The following is a 14,906-nucleotide window of genomic DNA, read 5'->3' as shown; positions in this document are numbered from 1 at the left end:
CAAGTTTCAATTAATTGTTTTATACAACGTTAACTCTGAATGTCCAGTTTCGTAAGCTTTTTCATATTTTTAACATCATTGACTGCTACATGTCTTTGTAAGGTAACACACTTTTGTTGTAACTTCTCTATGGATGTTTGGTTTCATATTGTTCTTTTTAGATGAACTGATGATGCTTTCTGAGCAGAAAGCGAAACGTCTTCACTAAATAGATGAAGTAGCCACCTTCTTTGTATTTTATTTCTCCACTTTGACCGAAAAACCCACCACTCTTCGAGTGTACCTTAGTTTATATATATATATATATATATATATATATATATATATATATATATATATATATATATATATGTTATTGTGATATTTAAAGTCTTGGTGCGCCAAGCAATGATTAGCTAATTAATTTTTTTGATTAATTAAAATTATCTAGATGATATGATTATGACTCTATCACAATTTTTAATTCTTTTATCTCAGGGTTAAATTCGTGCTTCAATATCTATGCTATTACATGTGAAAGGTAAGGTCCAGAGAATACCGGAATAATAAAAAACACATATGATCTAACACTATATATTGAAATAAAAATAATGAAATAATTCACACTCAAAAGTTTTCAATAAACAAATCTCATATAACGATTCTCAAAAATTTTGTTCTACGTACGTGAACAATCAAAATTAATGGTACAAACAATATTAATTGAAATCTCAAAATCCCGAACTATTCTAACTCTCCTAATCAAAATATTTATATCCTTTCTAAATTAAGTGTAAAAATTGTGTTATCAATAAAAGAAAAAACTGCAGAAAACAAAAATATCTCTCTCTGATAATGAGTGGTCCAAATCCTTGTTCCTTGTAGACTATATTATCTCCTCTCAACCGCTCCCTATGTAATCAGCAATCTTACAACAGATTGTTGCAAGTATATCGTCCTTAATGATCTCCTTCAAAAGCAACAATCATTCAAATTATGATAGCCTTTCTCCTCTCGATAAACTGAATCTCTCGTTGGCCCGAGTGAAAAATGACTCTTGGAATATCTTCTCTTTACGATAAACTGAATCTCTCGTTGGCCTGAACAGTAACTCTTGGAATATAAGTAGGAAAATATGACTTACAATATTTTGCTGCTCCAGCTTCTGTCAGATACACTAACTCCACAAAAACTCACTAACATTCAACACTACTGCTTGCTACTTCTCAGGAACCGCCAGAGAACAATCCTTGTTCCTCTTACAGATTTGGAAAACCAACTGATCATATCTTTTCTCTCTCCTCAATCTCGCTAAACTTTTTCCTACATACTTATCCCACCTTTTTCAATCTCCGCCAATCAAAACTCGTCACAATTCCCCCATTTTTTCATTTCGATAACAAACAAAATTTTACCTATAATTATAAAATTTCCTAAAACTTATTTACAAATAATATTTTCTATAATTCTTAAAAACTAACAAAAACCTCTTTCTAAAATCTCTTCTATTTGTCTCTAATCACTGCATTAATGTATTTTGGAAAACCCCGTTCAATTGTCTTTTTGTTTTCACTTACAATTATGCGGGTCACTCAAGTATAACAAAGAAATAATTTATGCAAAGCTTACATTTTGTTTAGTACAGGTAATTCAAGAAATTAATAACTCTCCTTCTTCGAAATGTTTGTTGGATATTATCCTACTTATCTGAATTATTTTAATGTTATTGAATTTTGAAATATTTTTAAACAAACCAATATTTTTCTCGATTTTACATATCATAACAATATATATATATATATATATATATATATATATATATATATATATATATATATATATATATATATATATATAATTTTCGTTGGGCTATCGGCTTTGGGAAATTTAGGTTTGTATTGTTGACGTCACTGGTTCCTATATTTTCGGCGTGCCAACAGTCATTAATTTTGAGGTTATTTCTCATTATAAAAACTTTCTCGGTAAGTACAAAATCTGTGTCAAAATAGATGTACGAATATTCTTTTTTTATATATTCTAACCTTTACAACAATCTAACATGATTCTATTTTGATTTATATGTTAACGTTTTTTGTTAAAAACAAGTTTTATTGTTCACGTCATGAATTTAAGATATGTGGAGTGAATAGGAACCACATATACCCCATAGAGTAAGATTTGTTTTTGTCAGTGGCTGCTCAATTTACTTTTTTATTGTAATGAGTGTTTTGTTTCGCAGATATGCCGCGAAAATATCAAGCTGTGACAAGTGTGAAGAAAAGATGCTACACACGACAAAATCTACAAAAAGCCCTAAATAAAATAAAAGAAGGTATTAGTTACAGACAGTGTTCCCTTAAGTATAATATACCTACTACGGTCTTACACAGATATATAAAAAATGTTAATACAAAGCAAAAAGGAGGTCAGACCTCTCTTGATAAAGATGAAGAATTAGTTCTTGTTGACAGACCAGCAGTTTGTGCTGACTGGGGATGCCTAATAGATTCTCTCACCTTACATTTAATCGTACGAGAATATTTGGAGCGCCAGGGCAAAGTTATTTCTAAGTTCAAGAACAACACCCCTGGTCGGGATTGGGTGTATTCGTTTTTTACTCGGCACAAACAATCACTATCAAACAGAATGTGTCAGAATATCAAAAGGTCAAGTGCAGCTGTGTCCCCTGAGATAATTAATAAGTATTTCGACGAGTTAGAAAGAGAACTTAAAGATGTTCTGTAAGTCATATCATCAACTATGATGAGACAAATCTTAGTGATGACCCAGGAAAACGTAAAATGATTTGTAGACGTGGCTGCAAGTACCCAGAGTTGTCAACCCATCAAACGCGTCTACTTTCGTAATGTTTGCAGCTAGTGGAGAGGGTAAAATATTACCACCTTATGTTGTATATAAGGCTCAACATTTATACGATAGTTGGATGAAGGGAGGTCCGAAAAACTCTCGTTTTAATCATACCAAATCAGGTTGATTTGATAGTTTTTGTTTCAGTGACTGGGTTCAGTACATTGCAATTCCCCTTTTTAAGGACTTAGAAGGGAAAAATACTTGATTGGGGACAACTTGTCGTCTCGCTTGTCAATCGATTTAATCCAATTGTGCCAAGAAAAAAACATCAAGTTTATATTTTTACCTAGTATTTCCACTCACCTTACTCAGCCCCTCGATGTGGCATTCTTCAGACCCATGAAGATTATGTGACGCAAAGTACTTGAGAAATGGAAAACGGGATCAGGTAGGAATGAATCCACAATAGCTTAAAAAAAACTAGTTTTCTAGACTATCAGAGAAACTGGTTAATAATCTTTCAGAGGAAAATGCCAAATCAGGGTTTAAAAATGTGGCATCGTACCTTTACCAAAGTCCTAAGGATGCTGCCAAACTCAGACAATAATAATACCGGACAATCTAGAACACAAACGACTTTGTCAGGTTGTGTTCGCGTGGAAGGGATTGATGACACTTTTAAAGAACTTTTGAAGACATTAAGACAGTCTGATATTTAGAGAAAAAAGAAAAAGAAAACAAAAATGAATGTCGAACCAGGAAAAAGTGTTATGGCGACAGATTTAGAAGAAGAAGAGTGTGAATCTGAAGCAGGACCATCAGGAGTTCAGAAAATAGAACTGAATCCCTCAAAAGAAATTTCCAGTCGTACTAAAAAGCTAAAACGAGAATCTAGTGCTTCAGAAAACTCTTAGTGGTCAAAGTGTTCGGCAAGATAAAGCAATCTTTTAAGCTCTACCTTACTAAAGTTCTTTATCATCAAGATGGCGACTACGTAGGAATCTTTTTTAAGAAGGTTCCCCAGGCTTGGAAATTTTCCGAAACTGAAGAGGAAGCATTTGTTAAACCCGATGATTTTATAAGACAGTTGTATGTATGTATAAACGTGAATACCTCGTCTCAGTTTAAAAACATGATTAGTTTTAAAAATGATCTTAGTGATTTGTGTTTATATTAGCCGACCTTAAAAGTGTATTTTTCATTTCAACAATAAAATTTTCCAATAAAACAAACTTTATATTTATATGTGTATACACATATTACACCTTATACACTGTTTACCTGTTCCTATTAACCCTACAAATTTATGAATAGAAACACAATAGTTTTTCATACTGTTGTTCCTATTCACCCCACTTGGTTTGAACACCAGGTTTTTATTTTTTTGTGATTAGAGTATTAATTTTCTAAGTTTTTAACACCTAAATATCAAAAAAAGAAGGTAAGACTCAAATAACAATGCATAAGTTTAATGTTTGCAACATGTGTTAGTGTTTTTTTTAGTTTGAAATGCTAGAAACCGTTCCTATTCACCCCATTAAGGTATGCAATTTGGGAGGCTTATTAATAATTTTTTGTTTTACAGATTTTTTGAGTCAAATACTAGAGTTATTAACACCATATACTAATATACAAAAACCACTTATCCTAATTACCCATATCTCTAGCACCCCGCGTGTTTAGAGAATCCTTAAACCGTGCAAGTGAAGGGAAGACAGTCTGTGTGCGAGAGAAGTAAGATACGTATATATCGAACAACCCGATAATTGCCCATAGAATCTCAGAACTTATTAAACCAAACCCGAAAGAAGAACCTTTGCCTTCAGATCACTAGATTAATCAAGCAACTCAGTGATCTATTGTTGATTCCAAGCCCGAGTGAAAAAGTAAGATTGAAACGAAACGCTAGCAACATATTTTTCAGAACAAAGCAATATGCTATAAAAGTTTCGATCAAGAGGTTCGGAAACCGTGCGGAAAGTAAAGATAACGAATGTTACGAAAAAGAACGATAAGACTAGTCACATGGAATATTTAAGATTTACGGACCAAGCAAACAGAGGTCTTTCCAGATCAGAAATGAAACAGTGTAGATATATGTATCCTCGCAGAAACTAAAAAAGGACAAGGAAGTGAGGAAATAGGTGAGTACATTCATCTATACAGCGACATTGAAAAATATGTGAGAGCAAAAAAAAGAGTTTCATAAGAGACTCAGAAAAGAAAAAAACATTAAAAAAAGAGCGTGATACTTGGGGAATGCCGACAGAAGTGAATACTTCTTATAACATGTTATTTCAATAGTTATGAAGCTTATTGAAATTTTATGTCTGTTTATTACTGAATTTTCAATATTTTTATAATAACACTACACTTTATGTCTGTTTATTACTGAATTTTCAATATTTTTATAATAACACTACACTTTACTATACATACTTTATGTCAATAATTGTATAAAATAAATCGTTTAAAGAGATAAATATCAAGATTCTTCAGCTTCACTATAATACCAAATTAGTCAAATATCTTTGTTATTAGTCAAATATATTTCTACCCGTCTTATTTATTAAGATCTAGAGATAGCTGGCTACTGCGAAACGAATAAAATAGCTTGTAGGAGATATGAACAACATGAGATGAGCTGATTTTACTTATAATTAAAATACTGGTAAAACCATTTAACAAATCCTTTTAAAAGTAATTCAGTTAAAAGGTTAAAAGTTAATGCTCTTGGTAAGTTTTCATGATTATGATAAGAAAAAATAAGGTATGTGTTAATTAACATTTAATAAAAATGCAATCCTTGTACAAAAATCCAATATATGTAGCTGAGTGCCGGAGTACAAGAGACCAGCTGTAAAGCAGACGGAAACTTTACCAACTTGAAGTTGGCAACACTTACCCACATTTAAAAATCAGCTGTTGTATGTTTCTCTAAAGTAGCCGGTTTGTTTAGTGATTTGTTTATATTATATTGTTGATTGTTCGTATTTATAAATTAAAATGAGTTCTACAGACTATCTACGTTTAAACGAATTCAAGATCTTTAAAGAATTGCGCGAATCGTTGCCTAAAACTTGTACTAAAACTCAGAATTTAATCACTGTACATGACAATGTTTTGTTTACTTGGGACTTTCAAAACCACTGTGTTTTAAGTTTAAATCTAAAAGCTGCTAGAGGCAAAGAAGGAGACAATGTTATTCATCAGGTAAGTCTTATTTTTCATAGAAATACCACTGTGTGTACATAATGTATCCTAAATATGTTAAACATAACCTCAAATAATCAGGACTCCTTTTTCTCCAGTTTTTCGAAATAAGGGGTTAAATAGAGTGTTATTCATAACTCATATTTTAACAGGTCGAATAATTTCAATTTTGTGTATGGATAATAGTATCAGATAATACAACATTTTAGAAGAATATTGGGATCTGTAATTTAATATGTTATTATTTCTTAATTATTGTATTGTGTATTTTCTATTAAAGAGATATTAACTCTAAACTGCGTATTGCTAAGGAAAATCTACTTTTCACATCTTACACAAAAAATTGTAAGTGTTATAGAGAACTTTATGTTACACACTAGAAGGCATAATTTTTCTGCTCTTTATGTCTAAATGTAGGAGTTAATCACACTATGACTTCTGTCTAGTGCATAATATGCCACCTAGTCAAAATCAAAGTAGATAAATTGTTTCTGGATAATAAACATATATAAATGAAATTGTATGTAGTACTCATTTAGTCGGTGTAGTATTATTTTTATTGAAAGAATCTATTCTTGTGTTCTTTATTTCACCACTACACTTATTGGTTTGTCTTTTGTCTATTATATTTTCATATTTCAGTAAAGACCCTGAAAATAATAAAAGAAAAGGAGAAAAGGCTATATAATACAAAATTTGATTTGTTTTGTTAACATTATTTTTAGGTAAATTTTAATTCCACATGAAAATTCAAATTTTACTTAACCTAAAAGACAGGTAACATGGTTTTGAAGAGCTTTGACCTTGTTAAGAGTAGCATAAAATATTTTTGCTATTATGGTTTGTTGTATTGTACTTTAATATAAGTGTTAAAGACTTGATTTCAAGAATGTTGAAGAGTATTAAGCCACATTGACATTGGTAGTGAATCATGAGCAAGAGCCACACTCATGATACATGAATCTTAATAACGTCATGACTGTGGTCTTGCCTTGTTTAGAGAAAGTTTACACTGCATATATTTGCGTCTGGCGAATATGCACTGCTTGCTTTTTCTTTCTAATTGTATTAACTACAACACAATGTTCACAGTGTGACCAAATACCTAATAATATAATAATCGAAATAAAGATAGGAAAGGAAACTCAATAATTATTATAAACACACATCATGCCATATAATTTGAGATGGATATTGACCTTGATCTTGCACTGCTCACGATTGACTATAAGAAAGTGAACAAGTTTGATCTTTATTTATTTATTAACGGGATACCACCCAATTAATATATACACAAAGTATTGCAAGTATTATCTCATCATCATCAATCAGCCAATCCCGTCCACTGCTGGACATAGGCCTCCCTCAGTTCTTTCCAGTGTTCTCTACACTGGGCCACTTGTAGCCAGCTTGTAGCCGGCTTGTAGCCAAGTATTATCTAGTGATACAATAATTATAAAGATATAGTAAATATGTATGAAAAGAATTGGCGATGCAGCTATATAGAAAAAAAAACAAATATTAAAATTATATAAAGCACATAGCAAATATAAATCACATAAAATTACAAAATTTTTTTTTAAACACATTCTACAGACATTTTCCGGAGCGCACAGCAACAAATCAAAGTCTATTCTATTTCCATTTAGAATGATTCTACTCAGTGGAGAATGCCTACCAAAGTTAGAGCGATGAAATTTAATTGCAAAATTATGAGATGTTCTAGTAACTCTAGAGGGAACATTAAAGTCAATTAGAGACAGTAGATCATTGCAATTAATTTTTGAATTCAGTAGTTTATGAAGAAACAAAACATCAGCATACATCCGTCTGGAAGATAGCCTAGGAAGGTTTAATGTATTTCTAATTTCTGAGTAGGAATGGTCGCTTAAAGGTTTGTGTAATTTAAAACTTAAGTACCTAATGAATTTATTTTGGACTTTTTCAAGCTTGTCTATATGGACTTCATAAGTGGGTGACCAAACGACTGAGCAATACTCAAGAACAGATCTAACTAGGGAAATGTAAACCAGTCTGATGGAATTAATGTTATGCAAACATCTAGAGGTTCTAATAATAAAGCCTAACATTTTAAATGCCTGGTTATTCATATAATCAAAATGAGCGCAAAAATTTAGTTTGGAATCTAATTGAACACCTAGATCTCTTACAGTTGAGACAGCCTTCAGTGGTTCTTCAGCTAATTTGTAATTATAAGAGAGGTTGTTAATTCTTCTACAGAAACTAATAAAGTGACATTTTCCAATATTAATGCTCATTTAGTTCCAATTGCACCATGCCATAATTTTGTTAATATCAATTTGGAGTTTTTCACAATCTGAGATGTCTTCGATAATTCTATAGATTTTTAAATCATCAGCAAATAGCAAAAATTTAGAGTTAATTTGAGATTTAATGTCATTAACAAATATATTAAAAAGGAAAGGCCCTAAGTGGCTTCCTTGTGGAACACCAGATGTTACGGAGATCTCACTAGATTGAAAGTGTTTAATTTTAACAAGTTGTATTCTGCTAGTTAGGTAACTGCATTACCAGTTATACAGATTGCCTGTAAATCCAATAGTTTTAAGCTTGTTACACAACAATTTATGATTCACAGTGTCAAATGCTTTGGAGAAATCTGTATAAATAGCATCCACCTGTAGTCTCCTTTCCAAAGCATCAGATATGTATTGCGTGAAAAGTAAAAGATTTGTCGAAGTTGATCTACCTGAAAGAAAACCATGTTGCTCTTCAATTAGTACATTGCATAAAGGTGTTTCAATAGAGTCACATATTATACTGTCTAGTATTTTAGGAATAGAAGAAAGAATGCTTATTGGTCTGTAGTTAGTTATGTTACTCCTGTCACCTGATTTATGAATAGGAACAATAAAACTAGATTTCCACAAACTTGGACAAATACCTGAATCAAGTGAATGAGAAAACAGAAAATATAAGGGATGGGTTAAAGTACATCTACATTTTTTTAATAGTATGGGTGGAATTCCATCTGGCCCAGAGCCCTTATAAATGTCTAAATTGGCTAATTTTTCAAATATGATTTCAATAGATACATTACAAGAATTTAGACTCACTGTTTTCTCATACTCTAAGATGGGCTGTATTAAATCATCATCATTTGCTCTGTAAATATTTTGAAAGCATTGCGCAAAGCTATTAACAATATCCGCACCATTATTAAGCATTGTGTTTCCAAAAAAATTGTGTTTGGTAGACCATTATTTTTGCGTTTGCTGTTAACAAAATTCCAAAAGTGCTTTACGTTTGAACTAATTCTAGATTCAGTTTGACTTATATAAATTTCATGACATGACCTGCTTAGTTCTTTGCATTTGGTTCTCAAGGAAGAGAAAAGTAGATAATCGTCCCAAGAATTTGTTTGTTTATATATCTTATGAGCAATTTTTTTCCTAAATATTAATGATTTTAGGTCATTAGTCATCCAACGAGGAAATTTGGGATTTTTTAATCTTGTACGTGGTATTGAACAATTGACACCAAACTGCAATATGGAGTAGAACAGCTCCGTGTCTTCGTTAATATCTCTGCAAATCCCTAAAACGTTCTCCCAGGAGATACTAGCAAGATACATATTAAGAGCAACATAGTCTCCTCTCCTAAAATTGAAGGCAAAACTATTATATTGAAGCTCGGGCATATTATCTTTTATAGCTAAAGAAATTGATAACGCAGGATGATAACGATCACAAGGCAATAAATAATCGTTAGCAATTTCAACTGTTACATTTTCATTATCATTTGCAAAAACTAATCTTCTCACGATTGTAATTATTTCGAGCCCTGAAAAGAATTTAATCTTCATATTTCACAAATGTACATGTTTACACAGAGTGTGGCTTATGAAAGTGTGGCTCACATTCGTGGTTCACTATCCATGTTAGAGCCTGTAACATTATTGGTATTCTCTAAACAATCTTTGTTGTATTAATTGTTGCAATCTAGTATTCTGAATGCTGGTAGGCTTCTGACTAACTTTTAATGTATGTTTTAATCAGTTACTGTCTGAATCCTATTTAAATTTTTTGTTTTTAATTTTTCAATCGTGTCATTTTTACTGACATAAGCTGTGCTAAATGTTTAAGTATTCTTCTATCAAAATTTGAATATACCTAAATGTAATTCTTATAGAGGCATCAAAAATATGACTTATTATGATCATTGCCAATCTTCTTAGAGGAGATGGCACTTAAAGATTAAGAAATATTGCACACAAGTTGTATAAATTGATTCTTACTGTTTGATGTTTTCAAACACTTTCAGTATGTGACTAATTCTGTAGATGTTTTCAGCTGTCATCAGTGTTTATGTAGAACATATTGAAATCACTGGTTTAATAATTAGAATAATAAGGAAAAAATGCACTATGTTTGTTGATAAAATTAGTCATTAATTGAAAATAAAAAAAAATTACCTGGCGTAATTTATTAAACATTATCAATTCGTGAAATCTCACTTACCTTTTTGTTGGAATGTGAAATTGACCAGGTAGAAACTTACCGTCTTGATGCTAGGTGATGTCGGGTGTTTGAAGAAGCGTTATCAGCGAGAATAACATTTTCGGTGCTAACCCTAACTTGCGTGTTGATAAACAGCTCATTAGCTACAGATTCATTCTGTGTATATTAGGACAAAACTCCTGTAGGTACCTATGAGAAGGCCACTCTGCGGTGATCTCAACAGTTTGGAAGTAGTGTGGAGTACATTAGCCATAAATTAAAGCTGTCATCTCTAGAATTGTTACATAATTATGAAATGCACTATGATTTCAATAAATCAGATATTCCATCAATATCCAGCAATAGAAATCCAGCAATAATTTTAATAAGACCTCAAAAGTTAGTCTTTTGAAAATGTTTTATTTCAAGTGTTCAATCTCTCAATACTAACCCCTATGATAGAACCTTGGACATAAAAAAATATGACTTAGTATTATCAAATTTAATTAGAAAGACAATATTCTTATAAGTATAATCTTATTCAATTTGAGAAATATCCTCAAAAACCAAGTGCTTCTAATTTATATATTATAATTTCAATATTAACAGAATCAAAATTATTGGTTAGGCCAAAAAAGATCATCTAGCATAGTAGTGACTAAGCAACACCTTAGCCTGCTATACAGTTTGTATGTTGCATCAAGTGTTCAGCAAATTATTAGTCCCCACATGCTGTAATTTATTCAGAGCCAAGAATAGGCCCAAGAAATGTATTAATACTGTGTAATCAACATATTTATGGGTACATTGATCGTAAAATTGTATTAGAGAGTGCAAGAAGCAAGTCATATATCATTTCTACCAATTTCTTTCAACGCTTTCTATCCAATCCACTCAATCTGTTTTCTGTTTTCGCCACCAACACAACTGTGAAATTAGTCTTAGACTAAATACCAACTAAAACTATATCAATATATCAAATATAAAATTATCATTTCTGAAAGTCAAACAATGTTAAGAAGGCATGGGAGAGAATAATATTTACCATAATTCTACATTAAGTTTTTCTTTATTATCTCTAATTAAAATTACAATCTATCCAAAAATAAAGAATAATAAGTAATGTGTTTGTTTACATAGCGTGTAGGAGTCTCTTCCAGTGGAGAGTTCCTTTTCTTTATTTAGCAGCTGTAAATTTTACTAATTTATTGTGAATAGTTTAATTAGAAAGTATTTAAGTTAAAAGCAATACAATAATGAAACAATAAAACACAGCTACAACTACATATCACATATATCACATAAGATAGAATTTAAAATATAGTTGGTTTTGGTTAAACATTAAATCTGTTCGGTAGATAATTTGGTTTAAAACGTTTCAGCCTCGCACTACATTATTGTCATTGAATAACCTCTTCGCGAGTATATTGGGGTGCACTTTTAACTGTTCACCATATTTGACACTGTAACTTGTTACAACTCCTTTTACCGAAGGCACTTCCAGATCTTTTTCTATAGAGGAGGATTTAACATACTATGGAGCATTCAGGTACCATAGACCTTAACACTTTATTCTGGAAGCACAGCTGAATACCATATGTCCATATGGGCTTGAGAATCGCCTTGTATATAAGCAGTTTGTTACCCAATGTTAATTTATAGTTTCGACCAATCAACCAGTACATATGTCTAAATTTAATGCCCAGTTGTTTTCTTTTGGCAAAGATGTGCTTCTACCAGGTTAGTCGTTTGTCAAGATGGATACCTAAGTATTTTGTGTCGTTCGCCTTACTAAATTGCTTGCTATTGAGTGTGGATCATTAGAATTATAGCTGCTAATTTTATCCATAATTCAATTTTCTACAAAGAGTCCGGTAAAATGAAATTACAAAAATGTGGTTATGTTCCTACACCCTCCTGACGTTTTGATGGTCGGTCGATGGAACGCGAAAGAATAATGTGAGTTTAAAAATAAAAAAATACAAAAGTTGGTTGTTTGCTGTCGGACGGTTGGTCGTGGTCGGTCGGGCAGTCTGATTCCTACCTAACGAATATCATATCCCGTCTACCTGTCATCTGTCATCACCGCTACTTTTTTGGGCAGTCCTCTTCTGAAAGGAAAATGGTATGCGAAAGAGTCTTTATCCATTATCATATTATGTCTGTAACATGTATCATTTTCCAATTATTTTAATCAACATCAAGCAACATATTTATTTTTTGTTTATTCAATGTAGTAAACGTCCAGCACTTGTAAGGAACTCCCATAAGTATTATATGCCTTTTTATGAGCTTGAATAAAACGTACAGTGTTTCTAATTATATAAATATTCCGAAGTACAATTTCTAACTCGAATGCCCCAGCCAATATCCCAAGACTCATCACAATTACTCCACATGATTCCGTGAGAAGTTATAGTTTAATTATCCACTCTTTTCTCGCATCTTTTATCAACCACTAACAACTGAATAGGGAGAACTACACACAGAAACACCTTTTCGCAAGGGTTTTTATCTTGGATATGCGTTAGCGATCAAATATACGGCTATCTTAGTTAAAAATTGATAAAACATGTCGTAATTTGCTTTAGATTCTTGTTTAACAATTTAATCACCCGATTAACTACATAAAAATATTCATCTTTGGTCATTAAACCTTTCCCATATTTATGAACGTATCACATAATATGTCACAAATATAATTTAGTATGTATGTCACAAAACACTGAAAATTTAAATTTTATATTTTTTTTATTAAAGATATTAAGCGGAATATGAAATTTGGTTATCGGAACCTGTAGTGTTTTGTAGTCTTATGAATTATAGAGCAGGTCTGATGTTTTTACAGATTTCAAGTTATTGAAAGCTATATAAACATATAACCTGTGTCTATACTTCGCAATACTTGTGTTTTTGTTTTACTTCTTCTTCTCATTGCGCCGTCTCCTTTCGAAGGTTGGCGATCCAAATGGCAATTGTAGTTTTGGAAACTGCTGCGCGAAAGATCTCTGCGGATGAGCGGTCGAACCATCTCCTCAGGTCTTTCAGCCACGAGTTCTGGCGTCTTCCTACTGATCTTTTGCCCTGTACTTTTCCTTCTAGTATAACTTGAAGTAATTCATATCTTTCGCCTCTCAACACATGACCCAAGTATTGCATTTGCCTCTGATTATTCTTAGTAATTCTTTTTGTTTACACATGCGACGAAGTACCTCAACATTAGTAAGTCTTTGTACCCATGGAATCCTCAACATTCGTCTGTATATATACATCTCAAAGGCATCTATTCGTTTGTATCGTATCCATTTGTTTTACTAGTACTGAAAATTTTTATTACTGGATAAATTAAAACCAATATATGGGCGCACTATAAAGAGACACGATGGAATCGATAAAAAAGCAGCAGCTGAAGTTTTAGGTAAAGAAGAACCAAGAAGGCAAAAAACAGAATGTATGCCACACATGGTTTAGCACAAAATCAGAAAACGACAAAAATAAATATGGTCAAGAGCAAACACATTAGGGAAATATGATTACCGTTAACAAAAACGAAAATTGGGAACGGTGATGGAAAGAGGTGGCATCTTATCTAAGTGGAGACCCTCAGAAGCATAGGGAAAAACGATAAAAACAAAACTTCTTCTTCTTTCTCTTTATAAACAATTCTGCTTGAGGATTAATACCTCTCTGGAAGGTTCTCACTCTATCTTTTGCGTGCTCGTCCGATACTTCTTCTGCCGATTGGTGACTTATCTCTTACTATTTTGACGACACGGGTCTCCTCCATCCGGCTTATGTGGTTATTCCATTCTTTTTTCTATTTTGTGTCCATTCATTTATACACCGTACGTTACATTTTCTTCTAATGACTTCACTTCTCTTTTGATCTCTCAGCGTATTTCCTGTAATTCTTCTCAGTACTCTCATCTCTGCCGTTTCCAGTAGCCTTTGCGTTGTGGCTGTGTCGGGTCTTGTTTCTGAGGCATATGCCATTATTGGTCTTACACTTACTTTATAAATTCTTGACTTCATCGCAGTGGTAATGTGTCTGTTTCGCCATGTGCCAAAAACAAAACAAATATCCAAATTATCCACATAGGCAAATGGAAAATTCAGTACTCAGAAGAACTAACAGAACAAAGAGTGAAATATATAAACCAGTCATTGATATGCTTTGTGCCCTCCAAATAAAATTTGGCAGGGTCCTGGTCTACGTGGCCTGTCGGCTATACGAAAGTTAACGAATCCACTGCCCCTACGAGTCCAACACCAAAGTGAAGGTGCCGTGCCACGTATGCAAGAAACGTTTCATGGGGCTCCACCTTCCCCGTAGTATCTGTGTTGCGATTACCTCACCTACCCGTTATCCCACCCACGGGCGGATAGGCGAAGCAGGCAGAGGAATTTCCACCTCGCACGTAG

The 14,906-nt window shown here is 32.5% G+C and overlaps 1 protein-coding gene across 1 annotated transcript in view; it reads left to right on the top strand.

Moving 5' to 3' along the window:
- Positions 1-5,689: 5,689 nt before the first annotated feature.
- The window catches only part of mbo (Nuclear pore complex protein Nup88), a 387,396-nt gene continuing 378,179 nt past the window's right edge, over positions 5,690-14,906 (top strand). The window contains exon 1 of the mRNA XM_072525528.1: positions 5,690-6,003. Within this exon, the coding sequence (XP_072381629.1) occupies positions 5,797-6,003 (207 nt within the window). The 5' untranslated portion in view covers positions 5,690-5,796. The remainder of the gene's footprint in view (positions 6,004-14,906) is intronic.

The sequence above is a fragment of the Diabrotica undecimpunctata genome, chromosome 3, assembly GCF_040954645.1.
Source record: "Diabrotica undecimpunctata isolate CICGRU chromosome 3, icDiaUnde3, whole genome shotgun sequence".
Classification (NCBI taxonomy): domain Eukaryota; kingdom Metazoa; phylum Arthropoda; class Insecta; order Coleoptera; family Chrysomelidae; genus Diabrotica; species Diabrotica undecimpunctata.
Note: the sequence above shows the minus strand (reverse complement) of the source record. Positions and strands in the feature narration are given on the sequence as shown.